General features: G+C 38.8%; 1 protein-coding gene across 4 annotated transcripts; it reads right to left on the reverse strand.

The window, feature by feature from the left end:
- Positions 1-1,317: 1,317 nt before the first annotated feature.
- Positions 1,318-16,517, reverse strand: Su(dx) (Suppressor of deltex). Of its 4 annotated transcripts, XM_069509483.1 has the most exons (15): positions 16,340-16,492; positions 16,175-16,248; positions 15,444-15,585; positions 13,117-13,404; positions 12,416-12,657; positions 11,084-11,280; positions 10,465-10,742; positions 9,930-10,126; positions 8,642-8,935; positions 7,490-7,990; positions 6,626-6,721; positions 5,658-5,810; positions 4,027-4,158; positions 1,975-2,157; positions 1,318-1,533 (listed from the first exon to the last, which is right to left on the reverse strand). In XM_069509483.1, exons 3-14 carry the CDS (start codon positions 15,511-15,513, stop codon positions 2,020-2,022), a joined length of 2,586 nt encoding a protein of 861 aa, XP_069365584.1. In that variant the 5' UTR covers positions 15,514-15,585; positions 16,175-16,248; positions 16,340-16,492; the 3' UTR covers positions 1,318-1,533; positions 1,975-2,019. The 4 variants fall into 4 exon arrangements, with proteins under 4 accessions (XP_069365584.1, XP_069365578.1, XP_069365570.1 ...); XM_069509477.1 differs by lacking the exon at positions 16,340-16,492 and adding an exon at positions 16,499-16,517 and having other exon boundaries at positions 1,318-2,157; XM_069509469.1 differs by having other exon boundaries at positions 1,318-2,157.
- Between the last annotated feature and the right edge of the window lie 373 nt (positions 16,518-16,890).

Genomic DNA, 16,890 nt, shown 5'->3' on the forward strand with positions numbered 1-16,890 from the left:
GGACCCTCGTCATACAAATCCACCGCGCTACCACTGCGCACCGGAGGTCGTCAAAAGATAATAAAATAAATGTGATACAATAATGGCCAATAGATTTTACATTGAACAAAAAAAGCTACTCCACAGTTTTGTTTTTCCGACATTCGTGACGCGCCCTTAAATCTGTCTCTTTCCGATGTGCGTGAGAGAAAGGAATGGGAACATTGTAAATAATTTTAGATATTTCTAGTGTTTTCAATGGTTTTACTAAGTATTTTACACTTTTTCGCATGTTATCTTACGTAAATAAAATTAACTTACCGGTGGTAAGTCACACCATCTCTTTTCTGCGTTGTTAACGTATTATTTCGGCACTTTTTGATCGCGCATTTAGGCATCTTGACAGCTTTGCAGTCAACATGCGACTAATGAAGAAAGTGTGCTTACACCGAGTTTAAGCACACTTACTTGGTCCCTTGTTATGCGCGCCAGTGCGATGTCCTTGCTTATTAGAATGTCATTGATTCATACATACATCTTTACTTCATTATCATCTTAACCCAAATTCAGCCCGCTACTCTCAGAATAAGTACCCTTAAATGCGAAATTGTGTTTGTTTGTCCTTCAATCACGTCGAATGAAGCAACGAAATAAAGTGATTTTTGGCATGGGTATTGAGTTAAAGACCTGGAGAGTGCCATAGGCTACTTTTTATCCCGGAAAGTGAAAGAGTTGTCAAGGGATTTTTAAAACCTAAATTCACGCGAACGAAGTCGCGGGTATCAGCTCTAGTATTAAATAATTTTTCTCAAACATGCATGGTAATATTGTCATTATTTTCGAAAAAAGAACACGCGAAGTATCGAATTTTCGGACAAAGAAAATCAAATCCATTGCAGGAGCGTTTTTGAATTTGGAACATTATAACGCTCCTGCAATGTTGTATGAAACGGCGTGCTGGGGTTATTAAATAATCTTTGATCGGTGGCCCTAGCGCGGTTGTTTGACAGCTACAATGTCACGATCGCAATCATCTCTGATTGGTTAATGCTCGCTCACTATTGGCCACAATGCATTGTCGCACAAATTCAGCCAATCAGAACAATTGAGATTGTAATAATGATTGATGCAGGTTTTAGACAATCGCCCTAACAGTAGGGCGGGCGGGATGCAGGTTTTAGACAATCGCCCTAACAGTAGGGCGGTTGTCTAAAACCTGCATCAATCATTATTACAATCTCAATTCTGATTTGGAACCACGAGGCCAGCAGATAAAGTCTCAAAATTGACGCCTCTTTTTTTGCGTCGGGGGTTAAAATATACATAAAACTATAATGATTTTATTTTTAAGGACTTTTATTGAACTTTATAGACGAACTTTATAAATATAGTTCAAACAAAATATATCTTATATAACTGGCATAATATACTAAAAATATCTACATAATAAAATTATTGTTTAAACAAAATATTCATACAAGTATTTGGTTGGTCTTTTTACGACGGCTCCATTGAGTAATTCGTTCATGGTGTCGGTGCAATTTAAAATTAATGTGATAATAACAGCGATATAAATGTTCCACTAGATGGGGTGCTGCATAGCATGTCCCAACGAACATTACATAGGTGTCTGTACCCCTGTCAGCCGTAATCCTCTTTAGACTCAGTCCGTTTGTAAAACTAGACCGATTTCGAACCCCTATTTAACCCACTAGGGGTTTGGATTTTCAAAAATGGTCTCTTAGTGGATGTCTACGTCATTGTAGCTATCTGTATGCTAAATTTCAGCCCGATCCGTCCAGTGGTTTATGCTGTGCGTTAATATCAGTCAGTCAGCTTTCCTTTTATATATATAGATTTGAGTAGGTATAGTTGGCTTTAGTACTTATAGTCTGTTCTGGTTCATAGAAACGGACTGTGTCTAATTGGCAGGAGTCACACAGAGGTCCGTTGGAACATGTTACTATGAAATGTCTATGGAACATTTATATCGCTTGATAATAATTTACATTATTCTACTAGTGCTATCAGCAAATTTATTTACTCCTGACCGAAACCCTCGGTTTCCTCGATAGCGTAATTTAATTTCTCGCACAATTGTTCGTAACTTTTATAAGGCGGTAGGTCGAGTCGGTTGAAGCAGGTGTGCGAGCGCGGCAGCCACGTGTCCTTGCCGACCTGCAAATACAACTACGTTACAACGTATGTGTAAAAATAAAGTTACAAATTAACGATTTTCGGATTTTTCCTTTACTTATACTGGGGAGTTGATAATCTACTTTCAAAGGCCCATGTTACTATGGAACTGCTTAAGCAGATCTTCAAGTCAAAGTGAAATGGTTTATTAAAAAAAAAACAGACTTCAATAACCACCAACACTAAAAAGTGAAAAATAATTTAATTTATTACCCAAAATATTATGTATACAAGAGTTATTGTAGTTCAATAGCAATATTTTTTGGAGCCGGTGCCAATTAGAAGCACGAACCGTCTATCTACTCTTCATAGTGTTTTGCTACTCCACATTGGCACTGACTCCGAAAAATATATTATATCTTGTATACTTACATAATATTATATTGGGTAATAAATTAAATTACTTTTTACTTTTTAGTGTTGGTGGTTATTGATGTCGGTTTTTATTTTTTTGTGAAAAAATTTTATTTCACAATTTTTAGTGGCCCCATTGTACTAAAATATGATATACCTGGTTAAAAACCTACTGTTTACTAAGCTGTTACACGGATCGCGAGCAATTTACTCTTATCTATTGAGGAGTACTGTTCTCCATCTCCGAAGATATTCACCAAAAGTAAAAAAGACCTAAGATTTGAGCAGATAATAATTAATGAGTTAAAGAATTGAAACTAGAAAAGAGTAATGGTGACAGAACGCCGCCCTGAGGCATACCAGCAGTAATATCGCACCAAGACGAATGAGTTTCCTCAATGCGAATACGCTGCCGACGATCTCAACGGTAACTATGAAACCAGTCAGTTGCTGAGGAAAATGTGTTAAGAGAACGCAACATAATTTACATACTCACAAGTATTATGGTTAACGGTATTAAAAGCGTTGCTGAAATCGAGTTAGGTCAATACTGAGTTATTGATGATTATCCATGCCTCAGCGCATGTCAGCTGTAAATTTAATCACCACAGTAGCCATATGCCTAGAACGGAAACCGGAAATTGGTAGTGTCTGTTTAGGAAGAGGCTGATGGTGGATTAACTTTTGAAAGAAATTGAACGGAAATCAGATAAATACGCTTGCGTATTTAACTGATTGACCTTTTTCGGAGGCATAACATGTGTTTTCTTCAGGCATCAGAGGGCGCCGTGATAGATTTGGTTCAGATTTGTGAGATAACAGGAATATCAACATCTAGGAGAGGAATAATCATATGCCGTTGCTACCAACAGCATTAGAAGAGCTGGACAATATGTTCTTCTTAACATCCCAAGCAGAAAACTGACTAAAATTGAACGGAGAAGAAGAAAAATAATTGTCGAAAGAGAATGAATGAACAGTTTGCAATTTATCATAAGAGTTCAGAGGACGAGAGAAATATTGATTCAAAAGATCAATGTAAATGATATACCAACTCCAACAGAGACAGACTCAAGAAATTTCCAGACTCTGGAAGAGTCGCCGTTCTCGCCCAATGTATGAATATGGCGTCGCTGTGCGTGTATTGCAGCGATTCCTAATAACTGTCTGTGATACTCTTCTGATGGATGGCACATAAGCTAGGATTTCCGTGCACCTTTCTTAAGAATTTGGTCTTTTAAATGTTGTAAAAGCCAAGGAGCAGGTATGTAAATGCTTAATGGGCTTAATTGGTGCAAGAATATCATGAAGTTGAGTCAGTGAGGAAATGCAGATTCAACTACTGCTAGTCATTCATATTTCATTCTCGATTATTGTTGATTTCTGGCTATTCCAGGCATTTTATAGGCACTGACCTTTATTCCGTATCAAATCAGATTTTGATTGGACTAGTGCACAAGCTCAAAAAAGGTAATTTATTTATTGTCATGAACTTACCTTTTCTATACAAAAACGTTGTGGTCCATTAGAACCCATGAGTTCAGCAAAACCACCCACGGGCACACGACAGGTTCCCGTTACAAACTGCAGCAGCCTGGCCCGCTTTTCGTTGTCCATTTGTCGTACAAACTAAAAAATATTATAATATTTAAATTAATAATAAATAGGCTAGTTGACACTTTTTTTAAGTAGGTCTTAATATTTGTCCTATTAGATCAAAAAAATTAACACTATATTTTTTTGCGCCCCAAAACCCGTAAAACTTTAATTTAAAAATATTTTTTTCATAGACAGGTGAAAACACTGTCGGCCATGTTTGGCCGATAGATTGTCTGTGCTCTGACGTCATGCATTTGTAAACAACAGCATAACCTCCCAAAGTTTAATAAACATGACTTCTATACTAGTTTACATGAAAAATATAGTAATTATCGTTATTGTATCATCCGAGAATGTAAAAACGCATCGATAGAGACCACAGGAAAGTTGTGGATTAGAGTGTCCAGTGAAATAAATATACGTACCTAACACGCGAAGACTTGCTTAAAAGGATCCTATATCACTAACGACTGCAACCCAAATTTATTTTTGCAAAGATCACTTTCTTGTAAGTCTTACTTAATAACTTATTCAATTTATAAAGAGAAAACGATAATTTTTTACGTTTACTATGAGTTTTTAGAAATATATAAAAACTAGCTTATGCTCGTGACTTCGCCCGCGTGGACTTCATAAATTTCAAACCCCCATTTAACCCACTCAGGGGTGGAATTTCAAAAAATCCTTTCCTAGTGGATACCTTCTCTTTACCTACAAAGAAAACACCCACCAAATTTCATGTATCTAGGACCAGCTGTTTAGATGTTTAGGCTGTGCGTTGATATATAAGTTAGTCAGGACTTGAAATTTTATATATATGGATACTACGTTAGTCAATAGGGATGACATTTCTTTGTTTACATATTTAATGACGTCACATCATGGCTGACAGTGTTTTCTGAGTTTCAAATAAAAATAAAAACTGTATTTTTTTAAATTGGATTTATATATCCATCCTGCGTTTTTAATAATTGTTATTGATATATTTCGTTGTCTTAAGCAAAATACTATAATAAATAATCATTTATTGGACGAAATTAGATATGAGTCAAGTAGCCTATTGCTTATGTAAAGATCAAAGTAAAAATTTTGAATTTATCAATTCCAGGACATGTACATACACGGTAGATGGTGTTGCGCTGCCAATCCTCCACATCCACCTCCTGCATGCCGCATAGCATCAGCTCTAATTCGCGCTCGTCGTGCACGGATGTACACACCAGACACGTACCTGCCAGAACCGACCTGCTTGCTGGTGCGCGTGTAGTAGCGGCAGATGGTGTTGCGCTGCCAGTCCTCCACGTCCACCTCCTGCATGCTGCACAGCATCAGCTCCAGTTCGCACTCGCCGTGCACAGACGCACACACCAGACACGTACCTGCCAGAACCAGGCGACCTGCTTGCTGGTGCGCGTGTAGTAGCGGCAGATGGTTGCGCTGCCAGTCCTCCACGTTCACCTCCTGCATGCTGCACAGCATCAGCTTCAGTTCGCGCTCGCCGTGCACAGACGCACACACCAGACACGTACCTGCCAGAACCAGGCGACCTGCTTGCTGGTGCGCGTGTAGTGGCGGTAGATGGTGTTGCGCTGCCAGTCCTCCACGTCCACCTCCTGCATGCCGCACAGCATCAGCTCCAGTTCGCGCTCGTCGAAGTATTTCAACCATTCCAACGGCACCACCTGTACAGGGCAATGGTTATGTGGACAGAATTGTACTTTATGAACTTTAGTAAACCGGTTGTTGTAAATTGGTGCAAAGATATCTATCTTGTTTTATTCATCTCTGAGAAGCAGACATTCGAATTTTGTTCCCTTGGACACAACTGTATACGCTATACAGTTACGTGTATTCTAAGCGGCGCTCCGTAGCATTATGTAGAGCCCCTCCTGATACACTTAGCGCCTCCCACTCATGTCGTAGACTTGTTGATATTAGGTAGTAGTCATTTACGGACCGTGTTCTGTACATTTACTGCACACTATACAGGGACAGGTCTAATGTTATGATGCACAACTATCATTATCGTTAACCGATAGATGTCTAGATATGTGAGGGCTCCAATTCTCGCTGCCCCATTTGATCTGTGAATTAAAAAGTGATTCGGAATTATCACTTCTTCTTGGGGGTTGTCAGCTACATTCGTTAACGTTTGTAAGTTGACAATGTGTTCGGATCAGCCTGAATCTAGCGGCTCCCTGCGTCTCGTCGTTGTCTGTCCACCTAGTGGGAGTCTCCAACATTGCGCTTTCCAGTGCAAGATCGCTGTTCTAGCACCTTGGGACCCCAGCGTAGACGTTTGGGTCCCAAGGTGCTAGAACAACGATCTTGGCAAAGGGCTATAGTACGTACATTTTAAGATCTCACGCGCCATTTTAGCTCTATGCGTTAGCTGTTATGCCAAAAGTATGGTTCACCTTTAAATTAAGAACGATTGCCCATTGCCACTTCAGCTTCGAACAACTTATACATTAAAAAATCAAGCATGTACTTATACCTCGTTAAAACCGTCTAGGAAGGCATTAGTTTGTTCCTCAATTCCTCGCGTCATGCGCCATTGCGTAACTAATTGCAAGTATTGTTCTTTGTTGGCCTGGAAAGTAGTAATCAAATATTAATATTGCATACTGATTAGTACAGTGTTAAGAATTTGATATAGGGACCGCATTTTATTAATTTGATAATAGGCTCAAAATGGCTCAAAGACTTTTCCGATGTTGTCCGTCAACTTAGAGAACACATTTTATTTTATTCCTTGGGCTCTTCATAATCAAAAGAATTAACAACGGAGTTTAGGTGTATGAGGTGAAAAGGTCCCAAAAGGATAAAACAGATTTTCAACAACTATACAAAGTTTCTACTCAATCAGACGAAGGTTTGCTAACACATATATAACGTAGGTAATGATATTAAGTCATGAACGACATAATATTATAATGACTGCAACTCGTGTATCTGAGTCGAAATATTAATAATTTAAAATTCATACTGGCACCGATTCTCTTTCTCTGAACTAAATTTAGAGTATCTGCATCCTTTTCTTTTAAACAATGCTAAAAAGGGACAGAACATGAACTTTACATTTAAAGACTCTAAATTTTAGTGCACGCTACAAATTTAAACAGTAGGCTCGCGACTGTGCGCTAAAATCACGGGTTTACCATCTAAAAATAAAATTTAAAACTGTCAAACTGCGTCTGTCCTTTTCATATTACATTAGTAAGAAGAGTATGCGGATACTCTAAAATTAGGTTGTGCTCAGAATCAGTACCATTGAGCGGTTTAAATTTTGCGTTGATAGATCAGTCAGTCAGTTGGGAGAAGTCGATTGTTACGTATAGAATGTAATATAGAAACTTACTTCTGTGACCCGGTCCTTATCTCCTGCCGGTTTCAGCTCGTGATGTATGACTTGCCCTAATACTTCGAAGTCCACGCTAAACCACATTTCGAGGCCACACTCGTCAATGTTATTGTCTTTGATCCAAACCAAGGAGTTATAAAATTCAGGATCGATCGATTCAATGTCTTTCATTGTCAATTTTTTATTTAACATTCTTTTATAGAAGGGCATCGTGAACCCGGAATAAATGAATCTGCCGTGGTACAGAGCCATCGCGATAAACCTGCCTATGAACTTGAAGTACAGGAGGTGGTCTGGGTTGACGTAACTGGCTGGATTTATTTGCAGGCTGTAATTGTTTTTGTTCGCGTACTCGAACAGACAGTACATGGGATTGAGCACTTCGTGTGAAAGGAGGAAGAACCATTCCCGGCTGACGCCTCCATAATCTAAACCCTCTTCCCCGCGGAATATTATGTACAGTCTTCTTCGCAGCTCGTATGCAGGTAGCCTCATGATCTGAAACAAACATTACTTTAGATCATAATACAATACATTTAGTCTTTTTTAACTTTCCCTCTTTAAAGATTTTTTATTCACTATAGGCACACGCTTGACCAAATTCACATCTGTTAAAAAAGTGATGATGTGGCCTAAGGCCGAGGCCGCACCGCACTGGCGATAAACCAGCGAATCGCGGCTACGTCGCGTAATGACCGGCCGCACTGGTTAGATTCCGGCGGCGATTGAGTTTGCGTGATTGGTGGCCGCACTAACGTTGCGCGTCACTGCACGACAAACAGACTTTTTAACAAAAAGGGGGGAGTTGTGTTTTCTTCCTATGTACACCAAAATCTCCGCGATTTTCGAACCGATTTACTTTTTAAAAGAGATTTTTCTTATAGAGAAATGTAGAGAGTATTCGAGAGTTTTAACCTAAAAAACCTAATGACAAAACAAATTATTTAATTAAAGCGCGATTGCTATCGCAACATTTAATTTTGACCAGTTCAATTCCTTCAAAATGGCCCCCTCGCAACAAATCGTATGACATCGAATGAGTCCAATATAGATTTTTAAAACTATCTTCATTAATTTTTTTATCATTACTGACAACTCCAATATTTAAAAAAAAAAAATAGCCTAACACTCTATTTCGAACGTATTTACTTGGTGATAGGAGTCCTCGAACAGCGTCTGCCGCGCTAGCGTGATTTTGATGTGGCTGGGCAGCGCGTTGCTCTGGCACAGGTAGCGGAACTGGCTGAGCTTCCAGCGGAACGAGCGCTCGTAGGCGCGCGGCACGCCGTAGGCGCCCTGCACGCCCTGCGGCGCGCCGGGCCGCGGGTCCTGGAACGTGGTGGTGCGCGTATTGTGGTCCACGAAGTAGCGCGTGCCCTCCTCCGTGAAGCGACTCTCCCAGCCCGGCGGCAGCGCCTCTTCCAGCGCGCTGATCTCCTGCCCCTGCAACCGAAATGCAATACTCGTATAGCGACATGGCCGAAGAGACTACACGACGCAACCGCTACCGCAGAGTGGTGTGTGCCGTACAGTGATCGTAACACAAGTAGTCCAACCTGACGGTCAACATAGCAGTCTGTGCATGTCATAGATTAAATACACCTGGCTCAGATCGGTTTTTAAGATTCCGTACCTCAAAAGGAAAAGGAAACGCTTATAGGATCACAATGCGTAGTCATACGTCTCGTTTTCAGATTGGACTACAGCAACGCCTCTGCAGTCCGATCCCAAGCTAATCTGAATGCTTCTATAATCTGAACGACACTCCCGGAGAAAATGCTTTTGCATAAATTAAGGGATAAGGCATTTTTCATGTCGCTAAATATGACTTGTCAAAGCTCTATATTGGAATTCTTTAAAAAGTGTGATTAAAACATTTAATTCTTACTAAGTAATTATATTTATTTTGTTATAAATAAATAAATAAATAATCTTTTATTTCAGACCAGTAGTCCATATTTAAATTTACAACTATATATTTACTAGAGTTAGTGTGTTAGTAACAATATTTCCTTATAGTTATGTTAGTAATGTTAGTGCTTATTGATTTAAATAAAGTGGCCTAACGTGGCAGCTCTAGGCGCCCGGTGGCCACTGCCACCCAGTGCTTAATTATTGGGCAGCCTATCCTATCTTTAATTGCACCCAGAATGCTGTTGGAACTGCTACGAAGACGCTGTAGGAGGGAGGCCATCTTTTTACGGATGATGGCATGAAAGCCATCAGTCCTGGCCTCCGTGAACATTAAATCTAACACTTAGTTATACTATCTTATCTAGTTCGGTTGTTCGCAATTCGAACATCCGAACAGGATATAAGTTTTGTGCACAGTATAAAGAGAGAAGTCCGACGCCTTTGCTCTCATGGTAAATGACGACTACGACAACCCATCAACATAGGGCCCAAACTACGTAGCTAACCTCTGTTTGTAATATACCTGAGTGCGCGGGTCCTCCCACTGCGTGGTGCGGTTCTTGTGGTTGACGTAGTAGACGCGGCCGTCGGGCTGCACGCGGCGCTCCCAGCCCGCCGGCAGCGCGCCCGGCGCGTCCTCGCCCGCCACGGTCGCTCCCGCCGCCGCGCTCGCCGCACCCGCAGCCACCGTGCCCGCGACCGGGACCGAAATGCTGTTTACTATAGAATTACATGCAATCAATGATAATATATAAAAGAAGGAGATATGTTAGATACAATGCAAATTAGAGACACCAGGCTCAGTTTTTTATGCTTTTTGTTTGGCCAGGCTCAGTTTTTATGTTTGGCTGTGATCTACAAGTGTGTCATTATTTATGTTCACTTACTTACATAACCTTTCCAGTCAACTTTTCTGTTATGAACCGATAAGGTGTGGAATGCTCTTCCAGTGTCTCTTATCAGCTTATTAAGCATGATTGTCCCAAGCGCAAGCCCACGTTCCAATAAAAAAAACTTTTCTTTGTGTTTTTAGGTAAAGAAATAGTGTCAGTGGGAACCTGAGGGAGGCGGGTCGTGGTCGCTGGCGGGCTGCGCGGGCGGCGGCGGCGGGTACAGGAAGCGCTGGTTGCCCTGCGCGACCACGTGGCGCCGCTCGCCGCGCCAGTGCTGGAAGCGCGCCAGGCGCTCGGTGTCGGGGCGCTGCCACGTGGTGGTGCGCGTGTTGTGGTCCACGTAGTACACGCGGCCGCGCGCGTCGCGCCGCACCTCCCAGCCCGGCGGCAGCGGCTGCGGCCGCTCCCACGACGTGGAGCGCGTGTTGTGGTCCACGTAGTACCTGCGCCGCCCACCGTGCATCACGATTAAACTTCTTTACGTGCGGTGGTATTACATTACTGAGTTAATAAAAACTGTTGGACTCGCATCTACATATTTTTATAAACGCAGACACTAAAGTGTATCTAAAGTGTGTCTATACTAAAGCGCTGCGCTGGCTGTATTAAATACAACTCTTAAGAGACTATCTACTCTTGATATTTTTTTCAAATATCAAATAAAACATTTATTCATTTTACATTACTTTTAATGAAGTAAATATTTAGCAAAAGCCCAAAGCTGATATAGCGTGTAGAAACAAAAAGTCTCAAATCGGGTGAATTGTGTTAGTGCAATTCTCACCGTCGCCCGTAGACGTCATATCGCATCTCCCAGCCGGGCGGCAGCGGCTCCTCGGGCGCAGCGGCGGCCGCGGCGACGGAGGGCGCGGGCGCGGCGCTCGCGGGCGCGTGCGGTTCGGCGTCCTGCCGCGACGGGCCCGCGCCGCTCTCCGGCGCGACTGCTGCGCCGTTGCTCAGCGGAGGCGGACCCGGCGGTGGCTGTGTAAACACCGCCAGACGATATAATCACAGAGTACTTATTACAGATGGATCATTCCGTAAACAAGGATAGCGACTCTCGTTACGACGCAATTTAATAAACGCCTTTCTTTCCGAAGAGATCACGAGTGTCATGGGAAGAGTGCGCCGCCGTAGGTATATTTCTCGTGTACGTAACTAAGTGAACCCGGCCAGATATAGCATTATTTTTGTTAGTACTTACCTTTGCATATCACGTCAACATTGACATACTATCAGACGCCAACAATCGACTATTGAGACACTATCATGACCAGAGCAAAATGGTCCTAAAGATGAATGAATTTAAGTCTTTTTTCGGTATTACACATGTTTGTTTTACGAGGTTTCCGCAGTTTATCCTTATCTGCAGAAAACTTAGGCTATTTATAGAGCAACAAATTAAATCAGATTTCCTAGGAATTTCCTCATATTATTAGGCAATTTAACTAACAATAGTAATAAGTAAAATGTTTATAAAGAAAACAATGAACAGCTTTAAATGACCTTACAGATAGACCATGCCCCCAATTGTGTAAGAATAACCATTTCATAGCTATCGCAATCGTCAATAATTTTCTGCCCTTTGATTGGCTGTGAAAAAATGTAAACAGCGAATCAACCAATCAAAGGGCAGAATTTCTCGACGATTGCGATAGCGATGAAATGGTTATTTTTACACAATCGGAGGGCATGTCCTGGATTGACATATTGTAGATTGTAGAGTACTTTTAGTTCCAGTGAGAAATTAAAAAACTGGTCAAGTGCATGTTAGAACATGTAGGTATAAGTTACTGTTCCGTAGCCATGGCAGTTGTAATAGCAACTTTGGCGGTTATTATTTCTTAAACAGTGGTTTTTTCGAAACACTGCCCAAATAGCCTCATAATGTACCCATATAACAAGATATATAATATAACTCGAGGAATAAACCAATTTTTTAATTTTAAATAAAATGTATGACACAGACAGATGGACTGGAGGAAAATATAATATTATGGTTTCCTAATTTAATTTACTGAGGGTCCCTAAAAAGACTACTCCCTACAGCTATTTCAAAAAACCTTACAAGACAGAATTTTTAGAAATATTTTATAAACATAAAATCCAGACTCACTCTTAAATTTCGGGGATGCCCCATAGATCTCAATGTTTCTACATTGTTTCTTAATCTAATTCGAGCTCTGACACCTTCAGTAAGAGAACATCGGGAGGTGGCAGACTCTCCAAGCACTTCATGGGATTGACTCAAAATAGCTGGATCTATTCTTAAACCATCGAGCAGTAGCACAAGTTCAGCAGCTTTCACTTCAGTGTTTGCAGTAGTTGCACTGTCTGAAGATACTGTTTTCATCAAATCTGTGACAAAAAAAAAGCTTTATAGATATGAAATTCGAAGTAAAGTAATAAACGTTAAAAGTGCTCTTCACTGTCACTTCAAGTCGAGACTGAGAGCATGCTAGTGCAATGAACATTTACGGGCAGGACATACTCAAGAGCAAGATGCGTGATGTGTAACCAATGTGAAATAAAATTTGGTATTACGTTGTTTTTTGCGAATTAATCAATATATTTAACAAACAAAACACATTTCAAATTATTATTGACATGGTTTGTTTACGCAGGAAGTTGCCTCAAAATTTAAAATAGATGTGTATCTATTGTTTTAGGGCATAGATAATATATAGATATAGAAAGAAATCGATATCTGGTTTAGTATTAAATCTAGAACAACAAATAATGGAATGATAGGTGTTTGTATGGAGAAGCGCGTAAGAAATGTATTAATCTTAAGTCCTAAAATATGTCTTTTATTACCTATACTCAGCTCCACATTTTCACATTTTCCATTAAAATATAAAAGAATTTTCAATAGGTTTACTCTTTTTTCACCAATAACGTTGTCTTTCCTGAAACTATGGTGATCGGCCAAACGGAACAATATTTGTGACAATGGTGTGACCAGCACTGTAAAGTCTTCCTTCCATTTTGGATGTAAAGTGTTTTTCAGGACCTCAGTTCTTCTTGAAATTTTGTCATCTATTATCACTTGTAAATAAGGATTGGGTTTTAAAAATCCAGAATTTCGAATGTTTGCTGATTCAACTGAAATGGCAACATAGATTTTATATAATAAAATTTTAATAGTCACTCAGTAGGTATACAGTAAACTACCCTTGCCTGTCACTTTACACAATTACTCAAGCCAACAATGTATAGTATGCGACAGGTTTAGATGGCAATCGGGGTATGAGGCGGGTAGACGGCCCGCACACCCACACGTCACCCGTGCTCACCAGTACCGTGTTAGCACGTGGGCTGTGCGGGTGTGCAGGGCGTTCCCTCCCCGATCGCCATCTCAACCTGTCGCATACTATACTTTGGAATTTTCTCTGAAAACCAAAGAAATATAGAGACTAAGCAAATAAAGAAAATATTATCATATTATGTTTTTTTTTCTTATAAAATAAATAAAGAAAACATTATCATATTATGTTTTCTTTGTTATTGTTTCTTGATTCATGTGTTACTCTGTGCATAATAAATAACAAGTTGACCCACACCAACCTGTTCCATAAACAAATATGAATGTGTTATATTATATACACATGGCACAATATAAACCTTTTTTTGTAAAAAAAATCTGAATGATAATGAAACTTTCAAAAGGCTCGGAACATTTTTGAGACTTTTTTCACACTATGCATATATGCATGGAACTCAAAGATCTTCGTTCAGCCCACCAATGCACCAAAAACACCTTTACATAAAAATTCAACACCTTGACAACCCTCAAGAACTATCAGTCAGAGAGACATGTTCAAGAAACTGAAAATGTTCAATACCTTGACCCCCTCTGAGAACTGGTAAAAAGTTGCCCACCAAATAAAAAACTTTTACAATTTTTGGACAAGACTTTTTGTCATACTATGCATATACATAAGGCTTGAAGAAACCATTCATTCATCCATTCATTTTAAAAAATGGTCTCCCTAAAACTAAATATGTTCAAAACCTTTAGCCCTTCTGCGAACTGGTAAAAATACACCCATAAAAAATTCTAATAGCCTTCAAAACATATTAGTCAGAAAGCTTTGGAGCTAGAACTAGTTATATTAAAGCCTTGAAACCTTTGATAAACTAATGAAAAAGGATGGCCACCAAATAAAAACTTTCTATATAAAATACCTATTACTAATTGATAAGTCAACCTGTTTGTATTGGATTTGGATATTCCTTCTAAAGAGAAAGTATGAAAACTCAGGAATTTAGAAATTGGTGCAAGAGGTGAACAGATAAAAATATAAAATCAAAACCCAAGTTATAGTCCTATATTATAGGTATCAAGAAATGATTGAGCGATAAAATGTCTACGTTTGATGCCCATAAACACAAACCTCTTCAGTGGTCTGTGCACCATACAGTTAGTTACTCATGTTACAAAACAAATTAAAGTAAAAATTGTGTTTAGTACTAAACCAATATGAAAGTTCTAACAAGTTGTAATTAGATTCAAGTACCTTCTTAATGAGACCAAACACAATTATTTTACAATTGAAACTGTTATGTGTCTTTATAAGTATCTAGTAGGTATACGCACAACAGACGGAAATGTTTAAGTGCAGAAACCAGCCCAGAATGCAGAAGATACCTAGTATTTTACAAATAAATAATGACATCACTCATTACTTATCAGTGAAATACTTATTTAGCAATTGCAATAAATGGCAAAATTTTATGTTAGAGAAGACAGAGCTGCTTTTTACAGTGGAAATTCATCATAATCTAATATAAAACAGAAATATTAAATAATTTTGTACAATGCAAAGAATGACAGGAGAGAACCAGTACATATGTAAGCTAAACTCATTTAAGTATGTGCTTCAATGACAAGATAGCTTTGGTAAGTCTTAGGCATCCATAGTGTACTTTGACCAGTCTCAGACTTTACTAAGAGTTGAAATGGGACAGAATCATGGCAAAGTCATAACAGCTGTCTCGTTATACCTCTAAATAAACTCTAGCAAAGTCGACGTACTTGCAATGTTATTTAGCATTTTGGTGTCAAAGAACATCAAAATGCTAATTTGCTCTGTGGTCTATTTAGTGTGTTATGATTTAGGTGTTATTTACAGGTAACTCACCTGTTAAACTCAGTTGATGATATGTGGACAGTGAAATGGGAGCCGTAAGTGTTGAAATGCTTTCTGTCATAGTGATATGGTTATTTCATAATGTTATTTTAGAAGTAATTTCTCCACATCTTTACTAAAATCCAGATACAATCTGAAAAATATAAACTATTTTACCTGCCTGTGATTGTACAATAACATTGTATTAGGAAACTAATATTATTGTAAAAATAGGTAATTAACCAGCTGCAGTGTTCAAAATCCAGTCCCTAATTTTGGCATTTGTGCAATGCCAAGCTGGGATGTTTGAATTCTCAGCTATCAATGTTTGACAGACAAGGGTATGGACACTCCAAGGCTCATCAATAAATAGATACATTGTTAAATTAGAAAGTAATAGTTTAAAATGAGTTAAATCATTAGTTATTGTATTTCTAATGAGGTAAATAAATAGATTTGTTTTCGGTCCATCGTAAATTGTTTAAAAAACTTACAAAAGTAGGTTTATATAAGTAAATGCAAAGTGAATTTAGGTAGCTCTAAAAGTATAATCCAATCTCTTATAGATAATAAGTAGATAATTAGGTGCTCATTCTATTTATCAGATTACTACTTGTGTTACTATCTCCAGAAATTTAAAAAGCGCTGCGAAACTATTCTATACTGATTGATTACGATGCAATAGCCCAATGCAAACGACGTAATATTGTACATATTTTATAAGTATGTAAAAAGGTATTTACCAGTTTGAAGTCATAGCAAATCAAGCTAATTCTTTAGATTAGGTCATTATCATTGTTCCTTATCACACTGAAGTCTGAAAGGAAATGGACTTTTATATATTAACTACATGTCACAACAACGATTTGCGAAAAACAGCATACAAAATATACAGTAACTTTGCTTACAAAAACGTAAAAGCTAGATTTATTAAAATGAATAAGATATATAATAAGATAGCTAATAAAAACTTCTCAATAATTAGGTTTTACAATTTACAACGCATTCACTAAACAAAAACTAATTAAAAATTAGAAAAAAATCACTATAATCACAAAATTACTCACAAGCACCACAGACTACAGACCAGTAATCCGGTCCGGAGAGTGGAGACCATAGATTATCTACTATAGTGGAGACACAGACCCAACATAGATCTAATCAAAGAGTATGTAATCCGTAGACGGAGTAAAAATTCTAGACAAATGAACGTTTGCTTTCTCATTTACACTAAAAAGAGAGCACAGATAAAGTTAATTATGTGATAAACAGAGACGCAGCTAACCTATTTTTGGTCCCTTATTGTGTAACCGATTTTTTTCAAGGAATACAACTTTAGTTGCAAAACAAACTTTGAGAATTCGTGGCATCATTCTATTTCTCATTAGTTATTTACTTGTTTGCACATAAAAACGTTTAATACAAATACTGTTGATCGGTTAATACAAATATTGGCACC

This window comes from Maniola hyperantus, chromosome 1 (genome assembly GCF_902806685.2).
Source record: "Maniola hyperantus chromosome 1, iAphHyp1.2, whole genome shotgun sequence".
Lineage (NCBI taxonomy): Eukaryota > Metazoa > Arthropoda > Insecta > Lepidoptera > Nymphalidae > Maniola > Maniola hyperantus.